Below are 18,015 nucleotides of genomic sequence, written 5' to 3'. Positions count from 1 at the left end.
TCTTCCTTTATCTATTTCAGTGGTAAAAAAAAAACAACAAACACTTCTGTTTTAAGCAACTGGCTTCCTATTTCACAGCATTCTTTTTTGTTGGTACTCAGAAAGTTAACTCTACATGTTCAGTAACCAGACTTTTTTTTTTTTTAAAGCAAATTTGATTTAGTGTTCTATGGAAAAGAATTTAGATTTCTAAATACGTAACTTAAAAAAAAAAAAAAAAAAAAAAAAAAAAAAGAAAAAAACACTTGACACACCCATACCCTATGGGTACCAGATCTCTTCTACACAACTCTAGAAGGGTCTTGCCTCTCCAAAGGACAGCTGAGAGACTATTTTCTATTTTATTTTATCACAAGAACAAAAGAACACAGAGCAGTCAGAATTTTACAGATTTGCAAAAGCATTAAAAAAGCGTAAAGTCCATGACAACATCCTAATAGCTATATCATTAATTCTGAAGACCTACTATTATAAAATCAGGCCAGTGCCCAATAAAAATCACTCGGACAATTTCAGTCACAAGGATGTCCATTTCTTAGTCCTTCCTAATTCTGAATTGCTTCTAGTACACAAGCAGTACTACATGTGTGTTACCTACCTGGGCCAAGAAACTGGCACCCCCTGGCTCTCACTGCAGCCCAAAGGTTAGAAGAAAGTTGCTGAGGATTTTGATGCTGAAGAATGAGCTCTGTGACTGTTCTTTCACCAAGTGACCGTGCAGCACGCATAGCTCTGATCCGTCCTTCTTCCTCCACTAGCTGGCAGTGAACTAGTGTCACAAGTTTCCTTTGCATAGGACGACTTAGAACGCTCTGAGTAGTACTGTTAAGACCCACACCTTCAAAATAAAACAAAGCAGAAAAAATATCAGCTACCTCTTAACTCCTCCTCTTGTGCCAGCCTTCAGCTGCCGTGCTGGAGAAATGCAAAACTAGTTCTCCTGATGTCCACTTGTTAAACAGAACACCTCAGAGAAGGGATATCATCACTTCGTTTTTGTCAGTTTGTTTCACCCAGCATTACAAGCTGACAGCTCCATGCAGTCAGCCTTCCCACAGATTGATGTTTTTGTCTCTGTGACTGCTTTGGCTGTCTAAGACGTTACAAATTCTCCCCCCATGTAGGAAGTCTGCTCTGAACCTTCCCCGATGGATTCTCAGGTGTCTCCTCAAGGACAGGATCATGCTGTAGCCCTTCCCTTATTTGTGGGCTTCAGGGATCACTGTCTTCTTTAACCACCTGTCCATTTTCAGACATAGAGTATCTTACCTATATTTGAGATCGATGCTGCTTTGACCTACCCAAACTAAACTGGTATGACCCAAACACTTTTGAGCTCACGTGAACAAATACATTCACAGATGTTCTGGGAACCACTGAGAGCAGGGTAAGAAACAAGTTACCAGACACAGAGCTACCTCGCTGAGCTTGTTCTGCAGCACGGGCCATGTTCATTAGGGCACTACTACTCAAGAGTGGTTACGGTACTACTGTTGTGCTGTACAAGTTAGAAAAGCTTGAGAGAACTTTTTGTAAAAGTCTAGTTTTGGAAACCTGACACCCATATTGCTCACCTCTCCTATTTCATTGGCTTCTACATCTAGGAAGGGTTGGCAGGTTTTCCAAGTCCACCATACGCAAGGTAGGTAAAATACATACTCTGGAACTCAGTTCAATTTTGTTACTTTAGAATTACTCAGACAATCCTGCACTTGTATATAATCTTATATATCAAAGTATTACTTGTTTCTCTTGTAGGTCCTATATCCAGTAGTTCTCTTGTTTCAGTTGATTCTTCTGCTACAAACATGCTGCACTACAGTTATCTCAAAGCAAAGCAGAAGTCAAACCATGATTTTTAGCTTTATCTAGTTTACTGAGGTGAATTCAACTAAGTTTGTCTCAACTTACTGTACCATGGCCAAATGTGCCTCAGCATTTTCTAGGCGTTATTTTTGACTTAAGGACTTAGAATTTATTTTCCCCCAAGTGAAGACATAACCCTAATGCCTAGGAAAGTGTTTTCAACCACCAGTCATTTTTAAACTAGATCTGTATCAATTTTTCCCCTAATAGACTAACTAGTCATTTGGACAGTTTGCTATGCACGTTACGTGTTTCCATATTTCATTTTGAAAGGAAACCATGTAGGAATTACCTCTTGCGCTGCTGAGTGGTTTGAGGTACAATGCTAATTCTTCCACACATTTCTTGCCCTCCTCATAATGCTTGGTATCTTCAGCTCCACTACATAAAGTAATTGGCTGCTGCTCAGGAACCTGAGAAGAGATGACGTACGTTTATGACAAATATGCATAAATAACAGGCAGTCATACTTACAAATGCCACATGAAACTAGTTAATATCAAGCATTTCCTGTTTTGTTCTTCTTCTCAGTGTTTTTCTACATTAGTAAGCATTTTTTTCCAGCTTGTTTAGTGAACAAATGGCAAAAAAAACTATCAGTTAAACGGAAGATTAAACTAGGCAGAAAATTTATGGTTGTATCAGACTTTTTATTTAGTGGCTGACAGGAAATAGAAGCATAACAAGAGATATATTAGCATGAGAAACTTAGCATTCTTTGCTACTATAAATTTTTGTTAAAGTCACATGAATATTGAGACATCTCCAGAGCTGGCTGACCAAATATAGAACAGATCAGACAAACTCTAGCTTGCAAGAACATGCAGATTCACAGCTAGGGCCTCACAGCTCTGATACCATCCAGGGCTAAGTGATCTGAGCTGTGTAGGTGGGAGAAATACCAAGCAGCAGATGCACTAGGCCACCCTTGCAGTGTATTCTGCCCAGGCCCAGTCAAGCAAGCAAAAAGACCACGTTACCCTGCATAGTACGAAGGAATACAAACTGCAGGTACCAATCTGGCAGCACAGGACAGTTACAGGCTTGATTTTATTTTTATTATGTTTTGGCTATGGCATTTATTCCTTCATCCAGGCATTCACCAGAAAACAATCATTTTTGAAGGGATGTTGAATCCCACCCCCTGCAGGTGTTTTTTTTTCCTCCTCCAATTTCAATTCCTACAGCTTTAACAAATCTGGGGGTGCAGCACAGCACCGTAGACAAACACTACTACTCAGCAATCAACTCAACAACTACAGGGTAGCATAAAGAACAGGAATTTTTCAGAAGACTAAACACAGGCACTTTTTGCGTATGCTACTGAAGTGCAAATAGATCTCAGACTGACTTCCACCATTTCCAAGTCAATCACTACAACATAATGCTAATCCTATGCAGCTGCTCACCCGAGCCTCAACCTGGAAGCACAAGTCTTCAATGCTTGAGCTGCAGACTGCTACGGACCCGTTAACCTTCACACATAAGTACCCCAGCCATGTCAAGAGTAACATTACAATGGCAGCAGTGAATAGAAGCCGTGAACTGATATAAACGTACCTCACCACAACCGTGGACAGGAGTTTTCCTATTAATTTTAACAGAAATCATGTTCCAGTGACATGATCACGCTTCTACAGGCCTACATGCTGAGTTGGGGGGAAATTCTCATTCTGACAGGCCTCAGAGAAAGCAGGGTTACTACTTGCATAACTCCTGCTTTGAAAGTCAGCAACAAAAAAAGCCTCCCAGTGCAAAACATAAGCTGCAACAATTACAAGAGTTGATACCACTCCAGAAACAAGATAATCAAAACAGCCTGGATCAGACACTTTTACTCCTCCTACAGGGGAAAACATGAGTTTAATCACACCAAGACAGGAAGGGTAGCCTGGATGCTTTCCACAGACTACAGTTAACTTATGAGGGATTTGTTTTCCTGTTTCTAAACAAGAAAGATTTCGCAAAAGTAGATTTTTGTAGCCCGATCTTACAGAGGTGAAGTGTAACTGTTTCACCAACACCAACCTCAGCCCTGCTGGCTTCTTGTGACTTGGGCACCAGGCATTAATTAACACTCTGGCATTCCCTTCCATGCTAACAGAACACCCCACCTCCTTTTCAAAGCCACTGCCATTTTCCCAGGCTGCTGTCTGGGAAGTCCTACCAGCACAACTGGCTCACTGATCCCACAGTGTGCATCTCATGCATTTGTGCCGAGACAGGCACTGCGCAGTCTCTGCCCTATCTCCAGCTGTAATGTATTTGGGGGAAATTCCCTCTTGCTCCTGCAAGCGTGCAGTCCGCCAACAGCACCGACTTGAAATGCAAGCACAGCACCACGACAGGCAGCAGACAGAGCGGGCTGGGAGCAGACAGGGCAGGAAGCAGCACTCAGCCTGGGATTTCTGTCTGGAATCAGTGCTGGGTTAGTGTGCATTCACGGCAGTGGCCTGGAATGCCGGACACAGCACAACACAGCTGGCAGCACACAGGCTGTCTGGCCAGCTCACAGAAAGCCTCCCCTGGCCCAGGAAAAAGCTGGCACAGGAAAACTGCCAAGAGTTGAAGAAACTATTCAACACTGTGCCTTTGCATTTCAGTCCCTTTTCTCCTCTTTGCAAGGGAAGCTTTAACATAAAATCCGAAGGTCCTGCACAGCTGTACTTCTGGTAAAACAACAGCTCGACAGAGATTTAACTTCCATCTTAAGCTGAAGCAAGCGTCACATGGAATGATAACACAAGAGGCTTATTTTGTGGCTTCAGGAGCCTTCAGAAGAGAATACATTTCTCCCCACATGGATCACACCACTGAGGATGAAATAACTCCCAGAAAAGCTTATGAGTAATTTATCCTTTTGCTGGTACTACTATACACAGTTCCAAGGCTTCCCCCCCTACTATTTCAGATTAGGGGAACAGCACTGACCAAGAAAAAAAAAAAAAAATAAGAACAAAAAAGCCATGATTCACAAAAGTCACATAAGAGCTGTATTTTAATGTTGGCTCTATCAAACAATCGCTGGGGGACAAGTGAGAAATCATTCAAGTTCAAAGCATTTTCACTTCCCCTTCTCAAAATATCTCTGAGAGCATGACCAAAGTGTCCGGCATGTCTGTTTACAATGCCTCTTGAGAACCTCAAAATAGATGCCCCGCAGAATGAGTTCATGATTTTCATCCTCATTCAATATTCCATTTTCTCAGACACCACACCCTTCACAGTTTTAGTTTTCACTGCAAGTACATTTACATAACACAACGAATGCCTCCCAAGGGAGGCTCGAACAAGACCAGAAAAATAACCTCAGATGCTTTATTTAAGCCTTGCTCATTCTGTGCACATCTGCCTGAGTGACAGGGGCAGGTACCGCGCAGTGGAATGCTGCCCATCAGCGTGGCTGCAGGACGAGGCAGGTTGCACGGTGCGAGGGGGGGGGGGGGGGGGGCAGAAAAGAATGCTAATGCACCATCCTCCATCCCCACGGATGGATGTCTTGTTTCCTGCTAAGAAACAACCAAAAAAAAAACAAACCAAGGCCACAGCCCACTGCCCAGTTCCTGAAGGAGCCTTCACCAAGGATAACTTCTTCACAGAAAATTCCTGTCATGGCGCTCGCTTCACCAGAAGCTACACCACCACATCACCAAGTGGTAATTCAAGCTTTGCAGCCGCAGTCTTCCCCTTTTCAAAGGGCTATGAGTTAAGATCACTCAGCATGTTCTCTCATTGTGCACATGATTCCGCTGCCTGCTGCCTGGAATTGCATTTATCATGTCCACAGGAAACTACGGAAGAAATTAAACCACCACAGGAATTACTGCCACTTGATGTCACCTGTTTGGAGTGCACACAATGCAGTTTCAGGTGCCGCAGAAAACAGGAGGGAAGAGATTAGATGACAGGTCCATGACTAGCACCTTCAAAACACTGCCCTGGTCATGTTTAAAATATTTACGTACCGTGAGTAATACAGGGATGCTTGAATAGTTAACATGCAAAACCTCGTTCCCTTAGAAATTGGCTTAAGGGATTTTTTTCCTCTACCTAAGAAGTTTAAAAAGCAAGCTATCCCAGGGATGATCTAATAAAGCCTTTCTGATTTGTATTAGAGGCACTGTGCCTCCCTTCCCTCACACTGTTCTTAGCTCTCTCTGAAGTGCTCAGCTAGCTCCAGCCCTCCCAGGAATAACAACTCTCACCCACTCCTTCCAAGCCCTTCTCCCCTGGCCTTCAGAGGCTGATCCTATCTACGTGCGTGCCAAACTGCCCAGCTACAATCCCACTGAACAGACCCTGTGTCCATGCTCGGTGTGCCCCACACTATGGCAGGGAAGCAGAAATTTGAAACTCTGCAACAGTTTTCGTATCAAGTATGGTTTTAAATTGGGAAACAATTTTACTCCTTGGAAAGGGGTGGGAAGAGGGAAAATTCATGAGCAGACAATAATTCAAGCAGGAAACCAACACTCTTCACCACGAGAGCAACGAAACCTTCACAAAGATAATGCTCTTATTAAGAAAATAGGTTACTGCTCCTCAGGTGCCTGTGTTACAAGTTCAGCACATTTTCTGCAGAAATACAGTCCTGCTTGCTTCACCCTGTGGCTCTGTGTGAAAGCCAGCCGATGTGACTTGCCCTGGAATCCTGTCGATGCTGCCAGTCACAGCAGAAGAGATTTGTTTCATGAACTGCCTGTTCTCCTCCTCTGCCTCCAGCAAAAAGCACACAACACTTATAAACGTGTGAACTTTTCAGAAACCTCCCCAAAGGGAGAAGAACAAACTGTTCTTTTCTCCCCCGGATAAAAGCTATAATTGTGTTCTACTGTATTTCCATCTAAAAGGAAGCCCGCTTTTTGGGATTCATCATTTAAAAATAAAGCATTACAGGTCTCTACGGACTCAGGTTAAGGTACACACGGGTTTGTTGGAGATTAGGGGAGTTTAAAGACACACACAACCTCCTGAAACTAAGACAAGAAGTGGAACAATAACGTGGGCTTTGTTTTGTTACGGAAATTGATGATACTGCTTGTTTCGTGCTCTGGCTTGCTGCTCTCAGATCGTTTTTGTTGATGTGTACCAAAGAGAGCCCATCTTCTTCATGAGACAGAGCTCAAAGTTGGTATAGTTTCTCTGCAGCACTGTTTTTTTGTCCATCAGCGAAGCCTTCCTCTGCAAAAGATGTCAAGCCTGGCCATTCTTAAAGAGACTCGAGGAAAAAAGCCACTGTTTCCCTGTCCTTCCCAGCAGAGCAGTCTAATTATGCTCTAGTACTCCAGAGTCTGGTAAACACTGCAAGAGGTGCCAGGAAGGGAAGGAGAAGAGGAGAAAGGATGGTGACTTACACTGAATGCTAATTTCATTCACAGCACTGCAACATGCTCACTGAAACTAGGAGAGCTGAGGGTGTGTGTGTGTACAAGTTTCTCTTAAGGGGAACGTGGGGACAGAAATAAAAGCCCCACTAAGCCCACCAATTACTGCTCACGTCACACACTGCAGTGAGCAAGCATGCATGCAGGAATGGGTGACAAACAAGAGGCAAGAGAGTACAGTCTCTTTTGGTGACATTTGCAGGTTTTAAGGTCACCATGAAACAAGGTTCTATGAATCTGGATTGTGGAAAATTTAAGATATGAAAAGGAGCACAAAAAAATATGCCATTAGGTCAAAATCTGAACCTAGAGCTCAGAGGGCTCTCAGGACACATACAGCACTGCCATACCCTTCTTCACACATACAGATGAGGAAGTTCTGACTAGCTAACTAGCAAAACCAGAATAAAACTCACAATTAATTGTAACAGGGGCTGGGTGATTTTCCATCTCATTCCACAGGATCTTCTTTTTGTGGAAATTCTAATTTAAGCTATCCCATAGCTTCCTACATAGACAAAGTATAACAAAGGTACACAAAACCACCAAACAAATGCAGAAGCAAAGACCTTTATCATAAATGTGGACATTTGGCTATAGTCGGAACTACTCTAGAAACTCCAAAGAGGAAGGAAGAAAGATACAAAGGAGCAAGAGGGGAAGAAGAGAATGGTAATATTTATGGCATCACCCACAGATCTCACACTGCTTGGAAGCCCTTCAAGGGTGGCAGCATATGCACATTACAGAAATGGAAGCACAGAAGCTCATTACCCTCTCCTGCAGAGCAGGATGAATCACCAGTACAGCCAGAAACACAAGGCAATTTTAAATCTTCTGATACAAGTTCCATACCAATACACCGCATGAAGAAGAGAAATAAGCATTCCTTGATAAACAAAAACACAGAACAAAAAAGGAAGTCGTAAAACCACACCTGGATCTTTGTCATAGTACCTTGTGAAAAATATCTTAAGAACACATTCTCCTTTTACAGTTTTTCCACAACACAGGTTATCTCTTTTCCCTGACCTACACATTTCCCTGAACTTTCTGCTGAAACTCTGCTGAACCCAGACAGGGAAGCAGGAAATGGGAAAACAACGGCCACTTCAAGGGAACTGCATTCCTTCTACATTTCTGCTTCTTACCCGTAAGTTTGACACAATCATCCCTTCTCTCCCCAAGATCATGACCCTGTCCAGCCTTGGGAGGTATGGGCTGCAAGAAACTGCTGATGCTCTAACCACGATACGCTTATATCAATTTAAGCCTGTGCTGCAACTGAACAGGACAGTCCTTCTTTCCCCTGGCCCCTCTCCCTAGGCTGCCAGTAGCACCAGTGGAGTACTCATTCTGGTCAGAACATCCTTCAGCTGGCCTCAGTGCACCCCTGCCAGCAGAAAGGGGCAGGCTCTCCCATTCTCCTGAGGGGGTTTAGATTAACATCAGCTCACAAAGTTATCTATCTCGTGCTTTCAGCAGAGCACAGATGGTCACACCTTAGAGAAGAAGGAAGGAAACAGAACCAGCCCTTTTGATTTAGTGTAGTTGTGAGCTGTCGACAAACCTAACACCAAATCAGTCAGTGACCAGTAGAAGCAAGATCTGACCTGCTGTTCCACTAGAGCAGGTCAGAGATCTAAAACCTATAATCACCACAGTCAGCCTACAGAAATGTAGATGTCTCTTCTACACTGTAACATTCTTTATTCATGAGTCTTTTTACTCCTTTCCTTTTGGAGGACAACACAGAAAGAGATAAAAAAAAAAAAAAAAAAAAAAAAGCATTGCTACCTGAGCACCCACTAGCTGCAGCAAGGCCGAGTTCACAGGAAGGAGTTCAATGTCGGTGTTGATAGTGGTCTGGTCAAAGGGGCACGCCTTCCGGTGGAGCTTGTTGAGGCACATCTTGCAGACAGTGTGGCCGCAACCCAAGCTGATGGGCTTTCGGATCGTTTCGTCGAAAGTCTGTGTGCAAATTGGGCAGGAGAGAAAATCTGTCCATTGTGGAGCTTGTACAGGCATTGCTTCAGGAGTTAATTGACAGGACAAAAATCTAAAGCACAGATTCCACTGGAATCAAAATCTTTGAAAAAAAAGTCTGTTTGTTTTTAAATATCTTCTGTAAGTACAGACGGTCAGCACATAGTGTGAAACATAACCTAAAAGAGAAGAGAAACACAGTTAGCATTCTCTGCTGGAACAGGCATTTCAAATCCTTTGTGCTATGCAAACGCCACTCACAGACGTATAGCTCAGCTAGGAGGGTAGTTCTAACATTAAATAGACTGAGTCACAACCTGTTTTAATTCCAGCTACTCTATGGCACTGGAAAAGCCACTTAGAACTGTTTCTGCTGTTAGGCATCCTTAAAAAAAAAAAAAAAGCAAGGTAGGTATCCACCTGAAGTTATGAGGCTGGATTAATTTTCCATTTTAATGTTTTCTTCTTTACAGGCAAGCTAATTAGCATCAACTAGATTTGAAACAAAACAAGACATTTTTAAAAGCATTATTGTACTGATTCTACTAAAACAATATTTATTTATTTAAAGTATTGATTAAAATTTTACTTTGACAAGGCTTCATCCAAAACCCGTATCACGAGCAAGTTTCCCCCGCCTTCAGGGGCTCCAGGCTGGCACACAGTGACTCTGCAGACACATCTGGGCTGCCACAGCCTCAGCAGTGCGGGGTGAATGGCTGGGGTGCAGCCACATACCACCTGCATCAGCACAGCTCACACACAGTGCCAGGTAACACCCCTCTGCTGCTACTACAGCACCAGTCCCAGGATCAAGCGGATTCCCATAGACCTGCGTTATGCCACAGGGACTTATCTGGGCACATCTCAATTATCCTGGGAATCCCCACGTGTTACGGGGTGTAAGTCAGCACTTCAAACTTGCCCTCAGCCTGTCCACCAAGCAGCGCCGTTCCTCAAAAGAAGGAAGAACTTCCACAAGTCATTTCTGACTCTAAGAGCAAGAACTGTCTCTCAAGAAAACCCTTTCTAAGCCTGATTTATATCATTAATTCCCTATCTAGAGATTTTATAGGCAGAGAAAGTCAAATTTTCTCTAATGCATTGACAGATGACACAAACACCATAACAGACGAGAACCCGGAGGCAGTCTGTTATTTGCCACTTTCGTATCAACACACAGAGGAAGCAAATGTTACTACCTGTGAGGGAGTGGGAAGATAAGACACCTCTCTGGGACGATAAAGAAATGCAAGACTACTTAATGCACACGATGAACGTTAAAAAACAGCACACAGGAGACATGAATTGATGTGAATAGAATCATTATCAGAAGCAAAATCAATAATGAACAAACTCAGTGTCTGTCCCGCTCTCTATAACCTGTGAAGTCAGCAAAAACCAGCTCAGGTAACACAGAATTAGTGCCAGGTTTTTCTCCATCTCTCACTTTCCCACACCGCATTGGCTTAGGCTTTACACCAAGGAGAGAGCACTCGCTTGCTATAATCTGTTTAAACAGAAGCAAAGCCAGCAACCTTTCACCAAATCTTAGCTATAACAAAAAGGAGAAAAACGTGAAAACAAGAAAAATCTCAACACCAAGTAAAGGCCAAGAGAAACTTCAAGTTAGAATTGCATAATTAAGAATCAAAGCATTTTAAAACAGCAACAAAAATGGGATGCTAAAACAGGCTGAAAAGCCCCAGGCTTTTGTTCCAGAGTGCAGCGCGATGTTGTTCAGTTAACATCATTTTGCCAAGGCAAACAATGAACAGTCACTAGTTAAGCTTTTAGCCGTGTTTCAACAGCACATCCAAAGCTTAGTTCTAAAGCTAATAAAAATAAGAGGCTACCTATATCATCACAAGATGCACAGCACCATACAGCCATATAACGAGGTACCCACTGCAAGTCCGTTTCCTCGGCAGCACCCTGTGTGGATAGAGGCACTGCAGGTGCTAACCCCAACATACCAGCATCCTGCAGCCTGTGCTGAATAGTGTTGTTTTTCCCTAAATGACCTCTTTATTAGAAAACCAGTATTTTTCATCTTGTCAGCAGACCGCCACATCAAACCCATTACTAGTGCCTCATTATATTCCAAAGGAAAACATGTACACTGGTCAGTTACTTGAATGAGCTAACTGCCTAAAACATTTAGGGAATTTACTTGCAAGCCTCCCCTTCCTTTATTGATTCCCTTTATTAATAAGCCTTGGCATTCAGCATCTCATCTAGAATCACTCTTTGTGAGCCAATCTGTAATAGGAACTACCTTGAAACACTACAATCCTCTCTGCAAAGAGCGTCAGTACACAGCTTCACAAGGAGCGTGCATCCTGCCGTACACCATCCGAGGTTCACAGTTTAAGAGCTGAATCACATTGCTTCCTTCCTACCCTGCTGGCATTAAAATAGCCAGAAACAATTTCCCAGACTCATCTGCAATTCAGAAGTAATTGGAACAGTCTATTTGAAACATTGATTATTAACCACCGTGTTAAACCAAGCATTAACAAGAGGAGCAATTTCTTACTGAGAAAATCTAAAAGCAGACACTAACACGAAGCTACCCTGCCAACAGAGCGAGTGGGGGAGCACAGAGACTTCACCAGCCCAGACTCAGAAGTGGAAAGAGGAGACTTCAGCACACATTAACACAGGAGTTAACTAATTAAAAAAACAGAGACATGTTGTTCCTGCTCATACCAGCACAATGAAGTAGGTCACATTTATTTAGTCTTAATGTTAGAGAGAGAAGTTTCTGTTTTCCAGTCGGGGGAGGGAGTAATTCATAGCATCACTGGTCCCTTAGCAAGTGTTGAAGGACAGCAAGGCAGGTTCCAAAACGCTAGGAAGCAAAGGAAGGCAGGCTTACACACAAGCACACTGCAGGAGGGTCCTCAGCAGCCCCAGCCTGGCGCTGAGCAGCCAGGCCAGGAGGGCACTCCCACCCAAGCAGGGGTGAGATGGCTACAGAGGCACGTCTCACTGGGGGTGAAAGCTCCCCTTCTGCCTCACGGAGTTCCCTGCCGCCCCTCACTGCGCTGAGCTTTTCGCTCTGCAGCACCTGGGGACAAGTCCTGGTGCCTAAACACCAGAGGAAGGCCGCTGATAGCGCTGACAATAGAAAATACGTCTGGAAGCAACCTCAGGAAGCCATCCATCCATTTCAGAGCAGTCTAACTGCCGAAACAGATGGCTAACTGGCTCAATCCAGCCAACCTTTTCCCCACAGAGGAAAATAGCTGTTGGAGCACCAAAACCTGTTCCGCCAATAAATCTCCCAAACAGAACAGCACAGAACCAGGAACTCCTCTGGTCCCGTGGCCAGTGGGAATGGCACGGCAGGGACCGACAGCTCCCAGGGCTGGCACTGCCCCAAGCACTGCCGCTGCCACGCAGCTCTCCACATCCACGGCTTCAGTTTCCCAGCTGGGTCCTCAGTCTTTGGGCTTGGAAGCGGTCGTGCACCGAGATCCAATAGAAACCTTACCCAGACACAAAGCGTACGGACGGGTGGGGTAGGTAAGAAGTGAAACTGGGGAAGATGCATCATTTGTACAAGGTCTGTGACTTGCCATGACCTTGTAAGTCAGAAAACACTTAGTTTCCAAGAACTGCTTTAAACACAGGAGACATTACAAGCTGCAAGGAGACAATGGCAAACAGTGTTTCATTGCCACAGACAGCTATCAGAACCACCACTGCTGGAAGAGGGAACAATTCCCAGAACAGATAAGGTAGAAAAAGCACATGCATGCCTTCATGGGACAACACTTTTTAAATATGCCTCTCCAGGATTATGCCAGAGGTACGGAGTCTGGTGAGCACAATGTAAAGCCTGCAAGCAAACCATACCAATTTGGGTAAGATCCCCCTCCCCAGGACATTATGACTTCTTAGCCCACTCTGCCTTCTCTTTCACACGTTAACTCCCAATATTTTAAACATTTACACATACATCTTCATGCATGACTGAAGATAAATACACGCTAGAAAAGAAGACCAGAAACTACACAGGTGCTGTCATATACAGGCGTGTAGTGAATAAGAGGTTAGGGACATTATTTGAATTGCTAGCATTTTGAACAGGGCCCACCATTTGCTCAAGTAATACGCCACAGATCTCAGGACAAGGAGGAGTCAACACACTTGCCTAGAAATTAGTTACCAATATTTCAGTTGCTAGTGTCATTTTATGCTATACCACGCACCTAGCCTACTCTAAATGGAGGTAATAGGCTTTTTTTTGTTCTGTTTTGCAAGCAAGCTTTACTACCACTGGTTTGCCTTCAGCTTCCTACTCACACACTGTGGTGTGGGGAAGAACACAAGAAAAAAAAAGCTACAAGACATCCATGGTGCAAGAACTAGAAAACACGGACCTGTAACTAGGAATGAAGAAGACCCAATGAAGACTAGGAATGAAGACCCAATGAAGACTAGGAATGAAGAAGACGTACCTTGGACACTGCACTGGGACCAGAGACAGTCTGAACATATGAAATGTCTGCATGCAAGTCTCCTGCTTATGCTTAGCGCTGTACAGGCTTTATTTTTCCAGTTAGAATTTGGAAAAAAATCACTGAGGTCTCTTCTCTTCTGGATCCTCCCCCATCCCCCCAAAATCCTTGAGATTCCATCCTTAACCCAGACTGGAAATGTCACACTGCGATCAGATCAGTGACCTGTCTCCCCTGGGATGCCACCGGAGAGCTCTGCCGGTGCTTCAGACAGCCAAGCCTCGGCACAGCGGCACGACGCTGTCTCGTGTTCCCTGCTCAGGCCGAGGCCACAGAGGCGGAGCTGCCTCCTGCCCCAGCCGTGTTCTGCCTCAGGGCCAGAGCCTCTCAGGCACAACTGGAAAGCTTCTGCAGCTTCGCCCTTGGAGATGAAAATGCTTTTAAAATCCACACTGCCTTGTGCCAGTACCTGCTGGCACCAAGCTCCGCATGTAATGACACCCAGGCAGACTCCCTTCTGCTTTCGGTTAAAATTCAACTCCCTCCGAGTTCACTGCGCTCCCCGAGCCCCTGGGTACAAGCCCCAGGTATCAGCCGACTTCCTCCCAGCCGCAGTACTCGGACCTAGCTCCGAGCCCAGCAGTCCCTATCATGTGTCCCTTCGTCACAGCCGCTCTCCGCGGGGCAGGCCGGCCGCAGTCACGTTACACTCAGGCAGATGACTCAGCACACCTCCAGGGCAGCCCCGCTCCCTCTGCAGTTTCAGGACACCCATCTCTTAAAAGCGCTGCCTGCTGCCCTGGCTGTACAGGGCTCCTTACGGTAGTTCACTCAGCCTTTTCTCACCCAAGCAGTATCAGCTTTTTTTGGACGTTTGAAGACCAAAATTCTGGGTAATGGTAATTTTTACCCACCTGCTTTTCATTTTGTCCTGAAGCTGTATTATTTTTACTTTGTCTTACTCAGAAATAAACCCAGCAGAACTTCCTCCAACAGCGAGCACACAAGCAAGCCTACTTAGTGCAAAGCTTAATGCAAAAGCAGTTCCTCATTGCCAAAACAAACTGAGCCTTGCCAACCAACCTGCTCATGCAAATACAGCTCTTAGCTAATCTATAATGTAATCTACTAAGGAAAACACCAGTTCATTATTTTCAAGACTCTTACTCCTTGGTAGTACCATAAAGATTTCTGAGAAAGAGTAACCTGCCCAAAGATGGGATCCTCTCTCATACTGGACTGATGTGGTGAGGCATGAATTACTTCAAAACCCCTCTGACTCTTGAGATGAAAAACAACTCAACAGCCTAAACAAAGCAAGCAGGTAACAGTAAAACAATTCCTGGCTAACGAGGACTACCTGATGCACACAGCACAGCCCTGCCCAACAACCAGACCCCTCTGCTACCACACAGACATGACTGATTTTCACTGGTGCTTCACAAGCAATATTTAAGTAAATAAGCCTCCCAATCTACTGCACTCTAGGTAGTGCAGATCATTTCTGCGTACACAAATAGCTTCTGTTTCCTGATGGGAAGCACAGCACATGATACTTAAAGTATCCAATTTTAATTTTTGGGAAAAACCGGCAAGCTAACCCATGTGAAACTCTGAGCAGCCAGAAGTAATCGGTTGTTTATAGGCCTAGCAAACACACTGTTCTCAAAAGGCATGCTGAAGCCACACACACACACACCCCAAAGCCAACCTCCTAGTCTGCAGAACAGGACAAACACCAGCCAGCGTTTTCCCTATCTAGTTCCACAGAAAAGTTTCTGGTGACAGGGGTAGAAAAAAGAAAGAAAGAGAAAAAGAAAAGGAAGAAAAAAAGGAGAGAAGAGAGAAAAAGAGAAAGAAAGCCCATGTCTGACCAGACAAGAGTAGGCAGAAGAAAAAGCTTCTTACCTCCACCTGGGGAGCTCCATGAACACCGCTACCACGACAAGCCCAGAATAGTATTTCTGACAGGTTGAGCTTTTCCACCCCTCTCCCGTTTGCTCTCTGAAACTTTGCTGTGCACCCCAGGCTGGCGGCAAGTGCAGCGCTTCCTCATTCCTCCCCTGCCGCGCATGCCCGCTCCCCGGCAGCTGAGCACTCGCCCAGAAGACAGACCTCAGTAACAAAAGAAATTCCCACCCAACAGCAAATCCTGGAAGTCTGTGTGTAACATGTTCCCACCCTTTTTTCAAAGCCATGTAAAAACCATCAGGCTCTGGTGACCAGAAGACTCTTAAAAAAAAAAAAAAAAAAAAGAAACAGAAAAGTTACAAATGTCACCAAGCTTCTGTCCCAACCCCCTGAAGCTCAGGTAAATCAGGTTCAAGGTTTGCTTTGTCTTCCTCAGTAACATATCTGAGCTATGAAAACAGATGAAGAAATGGATCTACTGTCATGCAAGTCTCTTGTTTTGGCAATCTGTAAAGTTCCTTCGGAAAATGGGGCCAATTAAGGACAAAATGTTATAATCCCTCATTTGAAACTTCCTGGCTTGTAACACCACGAGGGGCAGGGAGGGAGTATCGTAACTCTGCTCTAGTATCTCCCCAACAGAGGATCTAAAAGCAATTGAGAACAATTTGAGTTTCACAACATCCCATAAGGCAAGAGCTGAAGTCTCCTACAGACCAAAAAACTGATGAATAAAGTTATTTACTCAGCATTTTGTGAGGGGGAAAAACAAAACAAAACAAACAAACAAAAAAAGAACGAAGCTTAATGTGTCTTTTTCTTGACTTCTTAACTTTCCTTCAGTATTTGATCACTTACAGTATTGGGATCAAGAACAGGAAAAGGCAACACACGTGGAAAGGCAGCTGAGACCTCCCTGCTCATACTCCCTGACAGAACAGCCTGCGCTTGGCTGGGACAGTAAAAGTGTTCATGGAAGACAGACGTGACTAACTTCATCATTTCTGGTTGATATCAGACAGCCCTTACAGCTTGTTTAAAAGAAAGGGGAAGTGACCAACCCCTAATAACAAATGGCTTCATGGTCTATTACCTAGGAAAAATTTTTTACCAACAACCATAGGGACAACTAAACCCACAGCTGATTCAGGCTGGGGAGTGAGCAGCAGACAAGCAGGGCCAGAACACCGTATTTTCATTGCAGTTTAATCACCTGCATGGAAAATGCACAAACTCTTATAACAGCAGCACAATGAGTAAACCTGGATTAAAAATCAGGGACGAACCAAACAGATTAGCAGCAGATAGCATCTGAAATATCCACTGCGGTTTTCAGAGGAGTGGCTTTGGTCCCACAGGTCGAAGACTTGGGAGCTACCAGCCTTGCTCGTAAGAAGTGATGGAAGCAAACCCCTCGCTTTCTCCCGGAAGCAGACGCCAATCGAAGGGCTGCTTTCTGAACACCTAAGAATTAGAACAGCTAATTTGAGAATGAGAGCTAATTATCAAGCAATTGATGTGCCCCCAGACAGCTACATGCTGACACAACTGAGTCTGAAATTGGGCAGCAGACCAGCCACATAAACACCTCACCTAACAAAGCAACCTAAACAGCAGTGAACTTCAAAAAGAGAAAGCTACAGGAACTAGGCAGCCAACTAGAGACGGTGAACACTTTCGATGCACAGGCATCTGATGTGCTTGCTTCAGTGAAACATTTTTTCTGTCCATCTTCTAGTGACGTGAAGTATCAAAAGCAGCATGCCAATAACGAGATGGGCATTTGCTAATGAGGCAATCTAGATTAAATATCAAAATCACAAAGGCCAGTATTGTTCTTTCCCATGCAGGAAAAAGCTATGGTTACCTGACTACTACTAGAGGTGTTCCAGAGCTGAGAAGTAAGTTTAGGAAAAGGGGAAAATCAAGACCTTATTGCCACTGCAAGGCCTTCATCATGTCTTAGACTGAGATAAGTAGACATGAATCATTTTGTGAAGATCCAGGATGATTCACTGACACAGATGGCAAAAAAACAAAAACAAAAAACAATCTAACAACAAAAAATAAAAAAATAAAAAAATAGAAAGTGTTGTTTGTCACCTACTCTCTACTAAGATTTCTGTCCCAGCTTGATTCAGCAGCTGTAGTACTGCTTTGATGCCAGTAATTCTACAGCTACAATAATGCTACCACTGCAATAAGTAGCTGTGAGATGGAGAAGGGTAGAATTAAAGTTTGCCTAGTGACTTACCAAAAACTGTCCAAAAATAAAAAGCAGCCTTCCCCAGCCTCCAATAACACAGTCTCTAATAATTGCCACCACCACCTGCAAACTTTTACAAAAGCATCTCAGCCACTCTTTCTGAAAAGAAAAAAAAATATCAGAAATTACCAAA

The 18,015-nt window shown here is 44.1% G+C and overlaps 1 protein-coding gene across 14 annotated transcripts in view; it reads right to left on the bottom strand.

The window, feature by feature from the left end:
• Window positions 1-18,015, bottom strand: part of RC3H1 (ring finger and CCCH-type domains 1) — a 62,105-nt gene that overhangs the window by 29,904 nt on the left and 14,186 nt on the right. For 13 of the 14 annotated variants that reach the window (XM_084526891.1, XM_084526881.1, XM_084526885.1 and 10 more), the window contains 3 exons: window positions 9,048-9,415; window positions 2,159-2,279; window positions 599-838 (listed from right to left, as the gene is read on the bottom strand). In XM_084526891.1, the coding sequence (XP_084383017.1) occupies window positions 599-838; window positions 2,159-2,279; window positions 9,048-9,278 (592 nt within the window). In that variant the 5' untranslated portion in view covers window positions 9,279-9,415. Of the gene's footprint in view, window positions 1-598; window positions 839-2,158; window positions 2,280-9,047; window positions 9,416-15,613; window positions 15,769-18,015 lie in introns of those variants that run through there. The other variant, XM_084526887.1, reaches the window with a different exon arrangement.

Source organism: Aythya ferina (genome assembly GCF_964211825.1).
Source record: "Aythya ferina genome assembly, chromosome: 8".
Classification (NCBI taxonomy): Eukaryota; Metazoa; Chordata; class Aves; order Anseriformes; family Anatidae; genus Aythya; species Aythya ferina.
Note: the sequence above shows the minus strand (reverse complement) of the source record. Positions and strands in the feature narration are given on the sequence as shown.